The sequence below is a fragment of the Hemibagrus wyckioides genome, linkage group LG21 (genome assembly GCF_019097595.1).
Source record: "Hemibagrus wyckioides isolate EC202008001 linkage group LG21, SWU_Hwy_1.0, whole genome shotgun sequence".
NCBI lineage: Eukaryota > Metazoa > Chordata > Actinopteri > Siluriformes > Bagridae > Hemibagrus > Hemibagrus wyckioides.
In genome coordinates, this window is record NC_080730.1 from 11,641,221 (window position 1) to 11,658,782 (window position 17,562).

The following is a 17,562-nucleotide window of genomic DNA, read 5'->3' on the forward strand; positions in this document are numbered from 1 at the left end:
AATGAAACTCAGGAATTTAAGCCTGAAACAAAAAAATACGAAAAAAATACATTCACATTTCAAAGGGTTAAAACATTGCTAGGTAACTGTGCCATATATACACCACTCTCACACATAACACCTAAATGAAAAAAAAAAAACAGCTCAGTCTGCTAAGCTGCTTAAACACATTCCAATCCACAATACAAAAAATACAAAAAATTACTTCATTCTAGTGATCAATAAATGTTTGTGATTTCCTAAAGACAACATATGATATTTTATTTGTATATATAAACTGTTTCCACCCTCCAGCTATACCAGCTCAGTCTGTGTTTTGACAGCTGACATCACTCAAAGAAGCAGCAAAATGTAAAAACACTTAGAGCAGAGGGCTATTTAGTTAGTATCATTTTTACCTTTACCACATACACACGGACAAGGATTTTGATTGGGGAATTTTTGGGGATTCCATTAGTTATTTGGAAGTCAACGTCCTCATCTTCAGGGGCAATGGGATAAATCAAAAAAGAACCCTGCAACACATAAAAACTCTTTTAGTGACAGCTGATATATACAAAATGAAGGTTCAAAAATGTATAACAAACGAAGTGAGAAGGAGGAACCTGTTAAATAAGCATAATTTGTGTCCCATTCACCTTGTATTTGCCCATGGTCCTTTCACTTTCATCTTCATCATCATCTTCACAATTAGACTTGCCTTTGTAGATAGGAAAGGTGTGCAGCCAGTCCATGAACTGACTGAATTCATTTTCTAGCTCTGACTTGTACAGCTAATGTAGGGGAAATTTGTTTAGGATGTTAACAATTAAAACAATTATTGTACAATATCTGAGAAAAAATCATGTTGTGAATAAGAGGAACCTTTAAGGTGGCAATTTTGCTTCTCTTCGGTTTGGGTGGCTCTATGTCAACAATCACAGCATTATCCTCCTCTGCTTCTAAAGAAGACATGTTAAAGTTCCCCCCCTCTGTTGAAAGAAACATTAAAGGTGCAATTAGTTGTGCTTAAGACACAATTATTCTCAAGGACAGAGCTGTGAACAACTAAAAACAAACAGCTGATCCACCTCTATTGACTAGTGAAGAAATCACAAAGATATGGAAAGTTAGAAGCAAAATTATTGACCACCATAGTGAATTACATGTGACCAAGATCTTGTTTCTCAGATACATCACTGGCCCCATGGGAATGGTCATGGATATGAGGTTTCAGATATCAAGAACTGGCCAATACAGACAACAATTTAGGAGCTGCAATGCTTTCTGGAGTTTGCTCGTAGATCGTTTGACATCTACAGGAGCTTTATTTGGGGGTTTTAGTTCAATTGTGGTCATGCTAACAGCCTTTCTGAAAAAAAAAAAAGATGCCAAAAAAGCTTTTAAGCAGCTCAGAGCTCCTGTGTTGAAACATGCCTGATCCCACCAAACAATTGATTGTGGCAGTGAATGCCTTAGAAACAAGAGAAGGCTCAGTGTTATCACAGAGGTTTGGAGCAAAGCCCAAGCTCCATCCAGTGGCTTTCTTCTCTAGGACATTATCCCTTGCATAATGTAATTATGAAATCAGCTCCTGGCTGTAAAGCAGGCACTGGAGATGTGGCATTACCAACTTGAGTGTGTTAAATATCCATTCACCATCTACATAGACCACGAGTCGAAAATTTAAATAATCAGATAATCCTGCCACGAAGACAATGTAACAGTCACACTGATACTGTATTGTGTTTGCAGCATAGAGAATAAACTTAAAATTAGTGGATGTCTTGATTCCAGGGCTCTAAAAACTATAGACCAATTTTGAAACCGTAGCATCCTAAATCTTGGCATACACCAACACCTCACTTTCACAAGTAATATCAAAGCAATGTTTACATCCTTGGATCATCTTAATGATATAGCCAGAATCAAAGGTTTGGTTGACCAAGAGAATATTGTACATAACTCCACTTGGACAAGCACATGGAGACATGGAGAATCAGCTTTGAGCGCTTGTGCTGTATACAGCTCACAGAAGATTTTTACATGTATTATGAGCTTGCACTTTACTTCTGTTGCTTGCTTTTTTCTAACTTTGTCTTCATTTTACCTTTTATCAAACGCTTTTTTACTAGTTTCTATATTTCAGCAATGTTTTATTTTTCATCTGTTTGTAATTTCCTATTTAATTGTTTCTCCTTTTTTTGTTTCTCCTATTTTACTTTTAACTTACACTGTTATCAAAGAACTGTCTTAGTGGTTCTGTAAACTTCCTTATTCAGGATGCTCGAAAATACTGGTGTAAATCTGACTCAAGTAATTTTGCCTATAATCTAAATTTAATCATGTAATGTTTGTTATTACTTTTTTCTTTGTTCTACTTCTCTTTCTAATGCCCTTTGTTTGTATTTATGTGAAACACTTTTATGAATTGCTGTTATGTATGAAATGTGCTGTATAAATAAACCTGCCTTGCCGTTTATGTACATTTGCACAGTTTTCTATTGTAAGTATACTACCAGAAGCACATTACAGTCATAGTATTCTATTTACCAACAATTATTTGTATATGCTAAATTGTTAAATATACTAAAATGCATTTTTTATTAAACTTTTAAAAATTTAATATAGATAAAATGTTTACTTTGATTTACTCTGAATAAATGAATGTGATTTTGGGCAACACTTGATAACAAACTTGATTCAAGAAATGAACCAGTGCTAGGCTCACCTCCATCTTGTGGATCATCCATTTCATCATCCTTTTCCTCCTGAAACAGAAAAAAGTTAACTCTATGAAACTGCTGATCTTTTTATAGCCAAATAATGTTTATACAGTTTTCACAAATAATTATGCAAAGCATGCTTTTCACCTGCTTTTCAAGTTCCTCCAGTGATGCATAATATTTAGACCACCAATCAAGTTCTTCCTTTTCTGGCTCCTCCTCTTCAAGTTCTTCCTCTTTCTTAGTGACTGCTTTAAATGGAGCCTGAAATGTCAATCATACAGATGGGTACTGTCTTGTACAGGTGGCTGCCAAGATAGCTAAAATCTGATAAGTGACAATACTGAAACTGGAGTTAGGATTTCCCCATATACTTCTAATTTAAAAGGCCAGATTCCTCTTTGGCTGAGGATGTCTACAGCTGTTTTTGAGATTTTTCTGGGCTGATAATTTACTGTATTACTGTAATTTCCTGTACTATATTTGAACCACCGTGTTTAATTTGGCCTCAGCAATGCCTGAAAGCAGATTTTGGCCATTAGGTGCTTTCCTTAAGAGACTGTGCAATATGCCAAACTGAAATGGGAGACTCTAAAAACTACATTTTTGCTCTTAATCACAAGACCATGAGAACTGCATGTTCTAATGATAAACCATACTCGCATGCATTGGCAACATGGAGAGCATTCCTTGCTGTTCCTGGTACTGTACTCTTTAGATACTCTGGCCAATAGATGCTCAGACCAATTGTTAATCTGTCACATAGGCTCCCTTATCTAAGCCAGAACTTGCCAGAAGTTTCCAGGAAAAGGTGGCTGTATAACAGTGGTTTTCATTTCAAATCAATCAAAAAGAAATACATCAAATAAATAAATAAATAATCATGAGTAATAATCAGTGCTGCATGACAATCAAGTGGACTCTGATTGCACAAGACACACACAGAGGCAAACATGCACACACAAAAGGAGTCAAGAATTCCCACTGAGAAGTCACGGTGGGGTTCCTACAAATGTGCGCAGTTCTGAATTAATCAGAGAGCAATCAAGCTGCAGGAACACCAAACACTTTCTGAGTGGACACTAAAAACTGAGCATGCTCATAGCTTCAGGTCATAAGCAAGGGTTCAAAGAGTCCACCTATTTATTAGGAGCTGTTTTAAACACATGTCCTTGGACCCATTTTCCCATAATGTCATCATGAGAGATTGAGATGAGAGCTTCAGAAACAATTTTCTAACTTTTTACTCATTGCAAATAAAGGACATCATAGTAGATAACTGACTGAGTAATGGCAGATAATTCTTTATTTTTCCAAATCTAATCTGGTTTTACAGACTACAAATGTATGGTTATCTTTAGTCATATTATGTATTAAAATAGATCAAGCTAATTACCATGGTGCAATAGCAAAGCACTTGAAAAACAAGACTTCATAATTATAACATATTACATAATTTATTGAGATGTAGATGCAATGCTAAAACTCACTGTGATTAGATTGATAGGGTTAATGGGAATTTTTGTGTCCTTTAGGGGGAGTCCTCTCAGGTCCATGCTCATAACTGTTTGAAGAGGGGTGTTCTGTTTTGGAGGTTTTTTCTCTGAAATTAAAAGCATTGCCAACAACTGTCAGAAATGTGCTGTCAAAAATGACTGTCAGAAATGTGCTGCCATAAATGACTGTCAGAAATGTGCTGTCAAAAATGACTGTCAGAAATGTGCTGTCATAAATGACTGTCAGAAATGTGCTGTTTAAGTTAAACATATTCACATACCCTCATGAGGCTCCTCCTCATCCTCCTCCTTCCAGTCATCTAGGTCTTTGGGTGCAAAGTGCATGAGACCCTGCACAACATGAGTCCCCACCAGCACCAGCCGTCCAAATGCACGTTGCTCCATCACAAAGATAGTGAGGGGAGGATGCAAGTACACCAGCTCTGGAAGTTCCTGAAACATGACACATATATAATTATCACTGTAATAATCATTACTGTAATAATCACTACAGTGGCATTACAGAAATGTAAGCACTGTCATAGCAAGAGACCAACATGAATTGTGATACAATAATGTTTGTGTGCAGCATTAACCCCTTCTTGAGAAGACTTACCACATCAAAATGCTTCACAATCTCACTGAAGTTGGGGTTCTGCTTGTAGTTTGCAATCTCTTCCGATTCAATCAACTGCCCTGCACACTCCATCCGAACCTGAGGCTTTTCCACTTCAAACAGGTTCACACGTTTCAGGTCCCGCAGACCCCAATACAGGACCTACAGTATGTCAAACCCACACTGAAGTCTGTAGCCATTCAGAAGATGAATGTATGTAATGTAAAACCTCAATAACATATAGTTTTTTTGCAATGTAAAATCATTTGAAATCGTCCCTATGTGCATATCTGGTCTAGCTAGACCTTGGATAATGTACCTCTATCCTGAATTTCCTTAGAACAGGCCGCACTCCTTCTGGGATAATGTAACGCCTCTCTGACTCAAAGTGCTCCGGCTCTCTGGGCTCCACATCCAGTGGCAGGACTGGCTGCTCATGTTATATATACATCACAATTAAAAGGGAAAAATACATGAGCTATTAACAGTGACACCTCCGTTATAAGCATTCCTTTGAAAAGTAAGTGCTTAAATCTAACATGTTTAAAAGATTTGAAACTTGTTTTACAATTTCTCTCTAGTTAAGTGCACTGCAAAAAAATCACCTCAGCAAGTTAAAATATCTTAAATCTTAAGATTACAGTAAGTCAAATATAACATTTTTAAGCCTATTTCTAGACATATTTTACTATTTGTAAGCTTTAAACATTCACGCTCTATTGGCAGATTATTTTGCTAAATGTAAGCATCTTAAAAATAGTACAGTATGCCCAGCCAATATTTGGTTTATTGCAATCTTATTATAAGAAATAGTAAATAAATTTGACTAGATTCAAGATGATATCACTTGAAAAGATTTCATTTTTATGGTGAAGGTCTTGCAGCTAACAAGTGGGCAGTAAAACTGAAGGACACACCTCTCCAAAGCCAGAGTAATCCAGCTCAATTAGCTCAAAGGCCCCCAGGAGCTCTCCAGCTTTGCTTTTCCCTTTAGTGATCTCAAAAAACTTCAGCATGGGTTTCTTATATGGCTCCTCCACAAATTTCAGCTCTGGTTCAGCAAATGCTCGACCTAGAGACTGTGGACTGCCCTGTGTTGAATTGATAAGAGATCAGTTAAAATATGCATATACAAAACAGGAACCTGACCACAGGAACAGAACTGATCCTCAATATATAGCATGTTTCATATAGACCAGAATTTATGCTTTCATTTCCTGATATTTATATCTAGATATGCTAGAACGTGAACCCATTTTCAGTGATAAAAAATTGAAACATGTGACTGACACGTGTTTCTTTTTGTTGATTGCTAGAGCTGTGAAGAAAAACCCAGAAACAATATCCAGCAAGGTGACATTGCTACAATCCAAACCATCTTGGTTGATATTGATATTTCAATATTTAAAGTATGTTGGATCAACATTGAAATTCTGATGAAAGAATGGGGGAGACAGGGATATTGAACTAAAATTGATTTGCTGTTGATGAACACAACATGGATGTTTTTATCTACAGAATGATAGTGGGTGTTACCCAACCAGTGGGGGCTTGGCTAAGGGGTGGGCCTTCAGGTAAAGCAGCAAAAAAACACCTAATGTAGTTTGAAAATGGCCATTGATTAAGAAATACCCATTTTTGGTGCTGCATGTACACTTCTCAGTAATCTCATTAAGGTGCATCCTATATAAGAGTTCCTGCCTGACATTCTATTGCACAATTTAAATCATCTACTATTATTTTTCTGTTCCTTTTTTCTGTATCTTTATTGCCTAGTTTTTGTGTGGGTTAAAAATTGTACTGACTGTAATTAAATACATATTTTTTTATTAACATGTTTGTATAAATCCATTTTTTTCTACCCATTAAAAAGTACATCACGATTTTGTCTTTAGATTTTGATTAACAAAATTCCAACAACATTTAGCTGATCTCTAGAAGTCCATGAGCATGAATATTAAAATTTACATTTGTAAGTGACATTGATCATACATTGAGTTACACATAGTCCACAACATAACTACTGGACACAAGATTTAATTCTATTCTGTATCTCCTGCTTGCAGCCTTATAAATTAATCATTCATATTCCCAAATTAGTATGAAGTTTGCTGTATGTAACTGTTCATGATAAAACTCCAAATCAAAAACATTTTTATGTGATTTAGAGAGCCTAATTGGTTTGCATTAGGTAAATCTGCAGCTTTAATTGAAATTAATTGAAAATTGCTTCAATTAAAAATAATTAAGCAGTTCTTAAAACATTATAATATATTGGTTTTAAGTGATATTCTTGTTTTTCAGAGAACACATAAGAAAAGAGACACAGTCTGAATACAATAAGCTTTAAACTTTTAAGCTAAAACTTTAACTGTTGCATCACTTGTAGCAATAATGACTTCACGTTGGTCAAAGAGGTGTAAATTTAAATCAATGATTAAGTCTGCAGAGTCAGAAATACAACAATTTAATGAAACCACCAGTACACAAAATTCTGTGTCAAAGGGAAACAGTGTTAAAGCAGTATAGGATTATGTTGAGTACCCTAAGGTTGTCACAGAGTCACAGGGGAGTTCCCTGTTGCAGTGTCTGATGAGGTTCTGTTGCATCCACCCATTATTCATGATGTTAATAATGACACAGCTGACTCGTCAGCCTTTGACTTGAAACTGAATCAGAAGCTCCAACAAGTGAGTTTCTTGTAAGGAGTTGGTGATATTGGGCCTCTACCTTCTCCGTCTCACTTGTTGCACTCACTGCACTGCACTATTTTGCGAATGTTTTATCCACTATTGCTCAGAGACTCCAGGACAGTTCTTAACACTCAAACCCATGTGTCCACTATAAATATGGACGGTGGGGAGTATTATCATTTTGGCTTGGCAAAAGGAATAGTGTCCCATTTGAAAAACTTAATTCTGCCTGAACAATTGCAAACAGTTAAATCACAGTTCAATATAGATGGGCTTCCACTTTTCAAAAGTTGTACACCTCAATTCTGGCCAATTCTTATGATAGTTCATTGTGATTAAACCAAACATCCCTTCATCATTGGCCTTTACTGTGGTATTGAAAAGCCCAAGTGTATATTGGAGTTCTTAAAGCCAGTTATTGACGATCTGACTGATGTTTTGATGCAGGGCATTATTTACAATGGTTGAAACTTAATGGTGAAAATGTGCTCTTTTTTGTGATGCCCCTGCCAGTGCCTTTGTTAAAAAAACAAAATCTTACAATGGCTACTCAGACTGTGACAAATGTGTTCAAGTAAGTGAATGGCAAAATAAAATGACATACCCAGAAACTGATGCAAAGTTGAGAACTGATTCTGATTTTAACAGTATGACTGATGAAGACCACCACTTGAACCGAAAACTTTCCCCTTTAGCTGACTTGATAAAAATAGTTACCATGTTTCCATTAGATTATATGCACTTATGCTGTCATCACCAGGAAACCTTTGAACTTATCGACCAAATGTAGCTTACATATCACTAGGCTGTCCACTCAAACTGTAGCTGAAATTTCAGAAAAGTTAAAGTCCCTACATGCCTGTTGAGCTTAGCCAGAAACCAAGAGGGTTATCAGAAATTGATCGCTGGAAAGTGACTAAGCTGCGCTCATTTATGTTGTACACAGGCCCTGTTGTGCTTCAAAATAGCATTCAAATACAGATGTATGAGAACTCTATGTTGTTTTTTATTGCTATTCATTTACTTTTATCCTCAGGAACCCTTAAAGCAACTAACCTACTCTTACAGCAAGTTGTGAAAAGGTTATCTGAAATGCCAAATCCAGAGTCACCAAAGCCTCACAAGTGCAACTTAAGTCAACTACATTTTGATGGTCCAGTGCTCCATAACCATGTCATGCCAAGTCATGGCAATCAGTTCAGAAAAGCTGCCACTTAAATGTACACTCTGTCTGTAGTGCAAGAAGACAATTGTGTGCAAATAGCTGACCACATTGCTTTTTTTAGAGGTAGATGGGCTAGGACTTTTTGAAGTTTCAGAATCAAGAGTCATTCTTTTCCCATCCATATGAGTCAACCAACTAGGCTGTTATAAAGTGTGGGTTGTATGACAACCTTGATGTAGCCAGGCTCCAAGATTTTAAACAAATATACTTCCTCTGTGCTGACAAGAATGTCTTTATTGCCATGGCACTCCTCCAGATGACACAATGAATTGTTTGCAGATTACGACATGCTTCTTGTAAGAGAAGCTTGTATTAAACATAATTAGTTCCTGCTTTTTCTCATTTTTTCAATGCCTCCAAGGTAAAGTTTAAGTTAGTGTTTTTGTATTCTAGGGGAGTTACTCTGTTTCAAAATGAAGGAGCAGTGCATCGTTCAATTTCAAAATGGTGGCACAGAAATTGTGCCACACAGCTAGCTACTTGAGAGGAGCTTCTGTTGAGGCCAGACCTCTGTCCAGCCTTCTACCAAAATTCTGCCTTCCCTTCCCTTCTTTATAACACTATAAACTGTTAACTGTTACTTTATCTTAAAATAAATTTTGGATGTTATTGTGTGAGACGGTTCACTAGTAATAATTTTTTTTTGTTGCAGATATAAGGGATTCTGCAAGACTATTAATTAAAGGCAAGTGCAAAGAGGTTTTCCTTGATATTGTCTACTTTCCTTATACAATATGCATGTTTAAAAATAAATTTTGATCTGTAATCTTTTTATTCTCCTCACGATGTTGCTTTACAAAAGTTGACTGGAACTGTCACAGAACTCGTAAAAGAAGTCAAAGAACTCCAGAACAAATGTCAGGAATTCTTCAGACAGTCCTTGCCTTCTTCTAAGCTACCTTTGCCTGTCTCAGCCCATCAGTTCCCCAATAATGATGAGCTTGAGAGTGCAGAGGAGATTTTACAATCTAAGCAAGGCAAATAAAGGTTAGTGCTTCTATGTAGACCATTATTTATTAAGCCATTTTTTGTGACATTTGACTTATGTTTTCTCTGCTTTGTGTACACATTTTGTATGGCAGGTGAGATGCTTCCACATAATTGGAAGAATCTCACCGGATATGAGGGTCTGTCTCATGCTTTCCTGTGCACTGACCAATGAGCTGGCAAAACAAAAGAGGGCATTTAAGGATACTTTCTTGAATATGCATATATTTGGTGAGTCATCACTCTCAATGATTTTAATTTTCCTTCTGCCTTTATTTTGTGTTCCCAGAAATCTACCTTACTCCATCCAATATTCGCCTCTTCCAGTCCCTCCATTAATGTATTAAATTCCATACATTTTATATCCTGCTGCTGATTTGTTTTAAATGGTTTGATATGGAACCAACATCTCTTTGCATTAAATAATTCAGTGCAGTTAGTGTTGACGCATCAATATTGGGTAGTCATTGGGTAATATCTGGGTAGTCATTGCCATGACCAATAACCTCCACAGGGCAGGGGTAAAGGTATCATAATTTACCCATCGAAGAAGATTTCAAGAGTTGAAAGAGAGGCTATATAAATCGAGACTAAACAACAAGATGCAAACTACAGCAGTAAGAAAACCAAAGCGTGTAGAAAGGGTAGAAAGAAAGCTCATTATATGCTCATGATCCAAAACATATGAGCTCATTGGTCAAGCACAGTGGTGGCAATGCCATGGCTTTGCCTTCCATGACTGCTTCTGGAACAGGCTCATTAATCTTAACTGATAAGAATGCAGTAACTCATTCAGGATGCAGTAGCAGCAGAATTCATGCAGAAGTCCACATAAACATTCTGTTTAAACAATTTACGGAGCAATTCATCCAATCTAACATTGACATGCAACAAAACAATGACCCAAAACACAAGCACAAAAAAGAAACAAAGGAAAAAAATGGATGGTTTTAGACTGGCTAAGTCAGTCACCAGATCTTAACCCAATTAAGTAGCATTTCACCTGAAGAGGAAACTGAAGTGAGAAAAAACACACAGCAACAATAGAAATAAGCTTTGCAAACATGTAAAAGCATCAAAAAAAAGAAAAATGCAACACCAGGTTGATGAAGTTATTGCAAGCAAGCATTTTGCAGCCAAATATTAAGTGTTCCTATAATTTCGCTCAATTAAAAATGATTGGTCTGTTAGCAAGATGTAAATATGAGGAAATAAAAGTTACATCTGAAAAGACTGAAATTCTGATCTATCATTTAATATTCAAAAAGAATTTTTGGCCTTGGTGTGTGTGTGTGTGTGTTTTATACGTACACTGTACAAGCGTCTCCAGTGAATAAAAGAAAATATTGTGTGTATAAAAGTAGATCAGCAGTTGGAGTATTGGCATGTTCATTTAAGTATTTTGCTGTAATGTTTTGTGCATGAGGGTGATAAGCTCACTAGTTTGTTATAGTCGTAGATATTGATGATAATCACAGGGGGGTCATCCCTGAAGTCATCTTTATTGCCTTCCATCAGGATTTGATCATACAGCAGCAACTCACACCAGGTCGGAGACAGAGTGTCCTCCATTATCTGCAACACACATGCTCAGCAATAAATATAATATATTTAAAATGTCATTCAAGTATAAGTACAATATATTCCATTATAATATAATTCATATTCCGTATAACTTATGTCACCTACAAACTAAATGATATAGAAACTAGTGATGTAGTCTTTCAGAGTCTACATATAAGAAGAGCAAACGAAAAAGGAAAAATATTTATAGCTCCTAAACACACAGACCTTAAATGTTGTATAAAAGTTGTATAAAATGTGTTCAACACACCTGTGTAACTTGACACTGAGTGGAGAACACAACCTTAATGAAAGGGTCTGAGAGGCCATCATCATCCGCAGCAATGATGCCACGTGCTTGGTAAATGTGGGCACGGAGCTGGAAATAACGACTGTCTGGAGAAACCACACACACAGCTCATATGGAATTGATACGAATCGCATTGAAACAAGCATTTAATAATTTCTATAGGAGAATGTAATTACAGATAACTATTATCATTAGCAAGCCATAACTAACATTCCCAGTTTACTGGAAATCGGAACTTACCTTCCACAGCTAATTTAGTGGGGGGCATATTTGGGGGTATTGGGGTCCCAAAGGTTGCTGCCTCATATACTGGCCTGAATTCAGAAGGCAGACTGGTGACACAGTTTTTTGAATATTTGGTGACACCAAGCCACATGTAGACTTCCAGTTTTGCAAAGATCTCACCCACTGGTCCTCCAGGGGTCTAGAGATTGATGTTGAAAAACTTTTTAAGAAAAACTCTTATGTTCTTATTATGCTATAGAAATAAGTTTTGGGCCTGTTTATGACTTTACTGTGTTCCGAACGGGATAATCCTAAAATACCTTCATGTAAATGGACGTGATTTTGCCACAGTTTTTGCCTTTCTCTTCTTCCACCAAAGAGAAAAGGATGGAATGCACCGGGATACGGGCATATGCTATCCTCTTCCCTCCACTCATCATCCAGAGGAACACATCAGGCAGAGTGCTCTGGGGCTGAAGATAAATAAAATCAGGACATACAAAGCAATCAGTGACAGGTAAATACACACACAGAAAATCATAGAAAATATTGACAGATTCAAGGGCACAGGTCACAATCACCTCTTTGGCCAAGAAGTGTATTCTCTTTAGGATGCGCCTGACATCAGCCAACTTCTCTCGGACTGTACGTCGTGTCACCCTCCTCTGCACTCTTAGAGCCTGCTTGGCCAGAATGATCTACCAAAAGCAAGATTCAAATAAATAGGCAAAATCTACAAAAAAAACATGTAAAAATAAGGAATAATTTTAGGATGCAAATATCTGACTATGTTTCTCTTAATGAAGGTTGTGCGGCACTTGTCGAGATTGTTTGGCCGAGACTGCCGTTTCCTGTCCAAGCTTGCACAATACTGTCTGGAAATCAGAAAGCGCCATGTGCATTATGTACCATGAAAATGTTTTAATGACCGAACATATATTAATTCAAAGCAGAGGCCTACTTGCAAGTGGACACAAACTCCAGCATGAGTTCTGCCAAGCGCTCCTTAGCATTACTTCTTGGTCTTTTTAAGAGCATCTCTACCTCATCAAGGCCAAATTCCTAAAATCAACACCAAAGCAACTTAATTAAAAGGACAGATCTCTTATCAGTAAATCCTGAGAAAACTTGGACTTCAAAAGGTATAGAACAGTGAACATGCCAATCTGTCAGCCATCTTGTACAGCCAGTTGCAGTTGTAGTAACGGAAAGTGTGGTCCTCAAAATAGTTCCATATATAGAGACAGGGTTTCTCCCGAAGCATGGGAATACAGCGGAATGACCTGCAAAAGGAGAGCAGTTCAAGAAGTAACACCAGGTCATGGCGATGACAATTATCAGGATAGCAGCTAATACACACATGCAGAGACATTCCAACAAAGTCATAAAGTGATGCCTGATGCAGCATTTACAATAAGTGGCACTGGTATACAGCCATCCTTCCTTGGAACCTTCTTAGTAAGTTTGCACAGTTTTGCTGATAATTAGCATTTTATATCACCCTTTCTTACTGCCAGGGGTGGTGAGAGTCAGAGAGCCAGGTGGTGAGAGGTGGTAAGAAAAAGGGCTTGTGAAGCTGACCACTGCTCTCACACAGCAGCCACAAAAGTGCTAAAGTCTTTTAGAAGAGCTCAGTTAACCTTTTAGTCTATTATAGGAAAAAATGAAGTGTTCATTATGTGCTGGAAAAAAACAACTCCAATCTATTTTCAGCAAATCATACCAATAACAGCAAGTGATATGGTAAGGGCTAATCACAACCACAACCATGTGGAGATAACATTATGGGAGAACCCAACCTGGCAGGGAGAACGTGAGATGATTGCCACTTACTGATCAATACAGCAATTTCGTAGAGATAACTAGCAAAAAGCACATTGATAAAGGGCTAGCATGGGAAGTTTAGCCAAATTAAAGCTAGAAGTTTGGTCCTATGGAATTTGGCAGTGCTTCACTATAAAATTATTTACAGAAATGAAAATTTGCAAACACAGAAATGAGAGGAGGCTATTGCAAGTTGTGGAGGACAGGTAGCCCTAACCATAGTGACAAGCTACAATGCTGATACTGTGCTTCCCCACACTCTCACCTTACCCTTGTTCCCTTAACAATGCTATCAAGTGACGGGAGGGTCCATGACCCTGGAGGATACAAATTCGTGGAATCCTACCTGTCTAACTTTTCTCAGAATGAAGAAGCTTCTCGGATGAGAAGTGAAATGTTTCAGACTAACTAGAAAGAAGTCCATTTGACATGACTCAACTTCCGTGAAATGGCATAAGATAGATATTGAAACATCTCCATCTGCTGTTATAAAAATGAAAGCTATCAAACTTATATATCTAAATATAGATTAAAAGTTTTATATTTTAATCTATATTTAGATATTTCTCAAATGAATTTATTATTACTGTTCTAAATGAAAACATCAAAACCATCTGCCAGTTGCTAAATGGGGCAAACCGTGACAAAATCAACACTAACTATACTCATTTTTGCATTGCTCTCAGCACCTTTCTAACATATTAACAGTTAGTTTTGTTTTATCAGCCAGTAAAATAATGCTACCCTGAACCGATCTGACTACAGGACATTTTTTGTAGATGCAATCTGCTAAACTGACCCACAGAAACAGAGCTGTAGTGCTGCAGAATTACCACGAGTTCCTGATATCAAAGTAAAAGTGAGTGAAAATAACATGATTTTTGGTGTGAATATATATATTAATATTACCACAGAATGAAAGATTGTTATGACTATGTTTTCAGGTTGGTTCATTTGTGTTCAAAACTAAAAGTACTGCTAATGTGATAATAATTCACTGATGCTGTGTTACCCATCATATTCAGTGGCTTGTGTTCTCCTGGGTTCTGTAACAGACTGGTCTCTAGAGCCCAGCACAGGCAGCTCTTGTCTCTCCAGCTCATCATCTGACTCTAACAGAGGCTGTCTGTCTTCTGCCAGATCCTCCTGACCACTGCTCTTCTCACTCTTTACCACCACATCTGATGTTTTGCCATAGTTTCCTAGAAAAGTAAAACTTAACTTGCAGAACACTACGGGGGTTTTGTATGTAAATAATTATTTTTTTACTATAACACAAGACTAAGATAAAGTGAGAAAATTAACTTTCTTATCTATCACATAGCAAACACATGATCATTCATAAGCACAAGCTAATTCTATAGTCAGGTCCATAAATAATTGGACATTGACTAAATTATTATTTTAGTTGTCTAGCACAGTATATTGCAGTTGAAATTAAATCATGAATATGAGCTGAAAGTACAGACCACAGAATGGTGTAAGAATTTAAACACTTTTTATATGTGGTCTCCCTTTTTTGAGGGACCAAAAGTAAGCTCAGCTGAGCTGTTCCATAGCCAGGTATTCATTATTTTATTCATAAGTAAAAAGATCTAGAGTTTCACGTTTGTATTTGGAAATCTGCTTAATTGCTGTTAACTATGAAGTCCAAAGAGCTGTCACTGCCAGTGAAGCATTACACAAAAGAAGGTCTATGAAGGTTTGCCAAGCATTGTGTGGAAGACCTCAAGTGGCCTGCCCAGAGCCCTGACTTCAACTCCACTGAACACCTTCGGGATGAACTTGAATGGTGACTGTGTGCCAAGCAATGCTCACCCTGATGATGTTAATGATCTTCTCTCTGAATAGGCAAATTCCTATACCCACATTCCAAATTTCAGAGGAAAATCACCATCACCTTGCTCCCATTGCCTGTGGCTTGCTCATTATGGATATATTTACACAGTTAAAATGTAAGTCTGGGTTTTATATTTTCCTGTAAAGTTGCTTTGTGATAATATCCACAGCAAAGTGTGATAGCATGTGTCTACAAACATTTAGCCATAGAGTGCAGCACAATATTAGATGCAGCCAAATTAAGCATTTGGTACCTTTAATATATTGTTACGAAGAAAGAATGTACTGCTCATGAACACTAATTGGAAGAGAAGATTAAAGAAAACAAATGTAGTGAATGACAGAAGAATTCTTTCCCTGGTGAAGTAAAAACCCCTTATTAACAGTTGACAATATACGAGTTATATCTGTATAAAAGTCATGAATATGTATTATTATCAGATTCAATTAAATACTTCAAAACTAATTGGACTGAGCTTCACAGTGCAGATGACCTGAAGTGTACTATGATAACAGCCCCATACTTTTTAAAGGTAAAAAGGTGGAATGTTCTGCAATGGCCAAGTCAATCACCTGAATTCAACTGAGAATGATTTCATTTACTCAAGGCAAAACTGGAGGCAAAATGCTCCAAGAGCAAGCAGGAACTGAAGGCAGCTGCAGGAAAGAAACCCAGTCTTCATAATAATGATGTGATATGATTTAGATGAAAATACCCTCTAATTAAATTTGAAATTATGCACTTTGAGGTCATATTTGTTCATTTCAACTACCAATATACTGTGATAGGCAACTAAAATATCACTGACGTCCAAATACTTATGAACCTGACAGTATTTAGATGTTTTAGGCATACCTATAGATAGCTCAAAGGTGACATATCTGGAGCCAATGGATGGATCAATCATGGTCACCTCAAAGAATGATGCAAACAGCAAGAATTCCTCTTTCACCCCAGTGAAGTTCTGCAAAATTAAAGTTAATTATTAGGAAACCTCTTAATAAAAGTACACTGACTGGCCACTTTAACAGGAACACTGGAATACATGTTCATTCATGCAATTATTCAAACAGATAAACATGTGGCAGACCAGGCGATTCTTTTTTTTCCTAATCCTCTGTGGCCTCTGTGAGTTATTGTAGACTTCCTGTCAACTCAAATGTGTCTGGCTATTCTCCTCTTTTTTATAATGTGTTTCTGCCCACATAACTAGCACTCAGTGGATATTTTTTGTATCTTGCACCATTCGATATAAACATTAGAGACTGGTGTGTGGTCAAATTCACTGAGATTGTTTCACATTTTTCCGCATTCTGATGTGAATCTTGACCTGTATCAGATTTTAATCATATAATATCACGTCTGACTGATTAACTGCATGGATTAGCAGGGCTTAGCAGAGATACAGGGCTACTTCTTATTCAAGTGAATGGCAAGTTATAGATATAGAATGTTCAGAAATATTTCAGACCTCAGGAAGAGGATGAATCTCCTCCACTTCAACAGTGACAGCTGCTGGAACCTCAGATGTGGATTCCTCCAGCTCCTCAGATGGACCGCTGCGACCCTGCATGCCTGAACATCAAGATATTGTCAGTTTTAAAATCCATCTATAAATACTTCATTAACACAAAGACAAGAAGCAGAAATGAAAATAAATTGCATAAACACTGCTTTCACAGAATCATTCAACTAAACACTTCATGAATAAGGCTTCTTCCAGAGTACAACATCAAGTGTGCAGAAGTACCTTTGGCAGTAATTACAGCTTTGTGTCTTCTGAGGTAATTCTCTACAAGCTATATACACCTGGATGTGGGCAGCTTCTCCCATTCTTCCTGGTAGACCTCTCTAGCTCAATCAGATTGGATGGGCAGCATCTGTGCTGCCATCTTCTAGTCTCTCCACAGTTATTATATGCTACTTCACCCAAAGCCATCCTGGCATTATTTTAACTAAAATAAACTCATAAACCCTCTGTATTTGGTTTTATTCATAGTTCTCTTTGATAAATACATCCATAGCATGATGCTGCCACCACCATGCTTCACATTATCAGTTGATGAGTAGGACCTAGT

General features: G+C 37.1%; 1 protein-coding gene across 1 annotated transcript in view; it reads right to left on the reverse strand.

Annotated features, from left to right (window-relative positions):
• LOC131342594 (fer-1-like protein 4) overlaps window positions 1-17,562 on the reverse strand; it is a 36,110-nt gene that overhangs the window by 10,463 nt on the left and 8,085 nt on the right. Inside the window, exons 16-36 of the mRNA XM_058373668.1 lie at window positions 16,956-17,059; window positions 16,340-16,448; window positions 14,657-14,846; window positions 12,983-13,103; window positions 12,782-12,882; window positions 12,608-12,695; window positions 12,402-12,518; window positions 12,141-12,293; window positions 11,836-12,019; window positions 11,557-11,681; window positions 11,163-11,297; window positions 5,735-5,908; window positions 5,137-5,247; window positions 4,818-4,979; window positions 4,483-4,654; window positions 4,196-4,308; window positions 2,853-2,969; window positions 2,711-2,750; window positions 865-971; window positions 639-773; window positions 399-515 (exon numbers count right to left, since the gene is read on the reverse strand). Coding sequence (XP_058229651.1) covers window positions 399-515; window positions 639-773; window positions 865-971; window positions 2,711-2,750; window positions 2,853-2,969; window positions 4,196-4,308; window positions 4,483-4,654; window positions 4,818-4,979; window positions 5,137-5,247; window positions 5,735-5,908; window positions 11,163-11,297; window positions 11,557-11,681; window positions 11,836-12,019; window positions 12,141-12,293; window positions 12,402-12,518; window positions 12,608-12,695; window positions 12,782-12,882; window positions 12,983-13,103; window positions 14,657-14,846; window positions 16,340-16,448; window positions 16,956-17,059 — 2,675 coding nt within the window. The remainder of the gene's footprint in view (window positions 1-398; window positions 516-638; window positions 774-864; window positions 972-2,710; window positions 2,751-2,852; window positions 2,970-4,195; window positions 4,309-4,482; window positions 4,655-4,817; window positions 4,980-5,136; window positions 5,248-5,734; window positions 5,909-11,162; window positions 11,298-11,556; window positions 11,682-11,835; window positions 12,020-12,140; window positions 12,294-12,401; window positions 12,519-12,607; window positions 12,696-12,781; window positions 12,883-12,982; window positions 13,104-14,656; window positions 14,847-16,339; window positions 16,449-16,955; window positions 17,060-17,562) is intronic.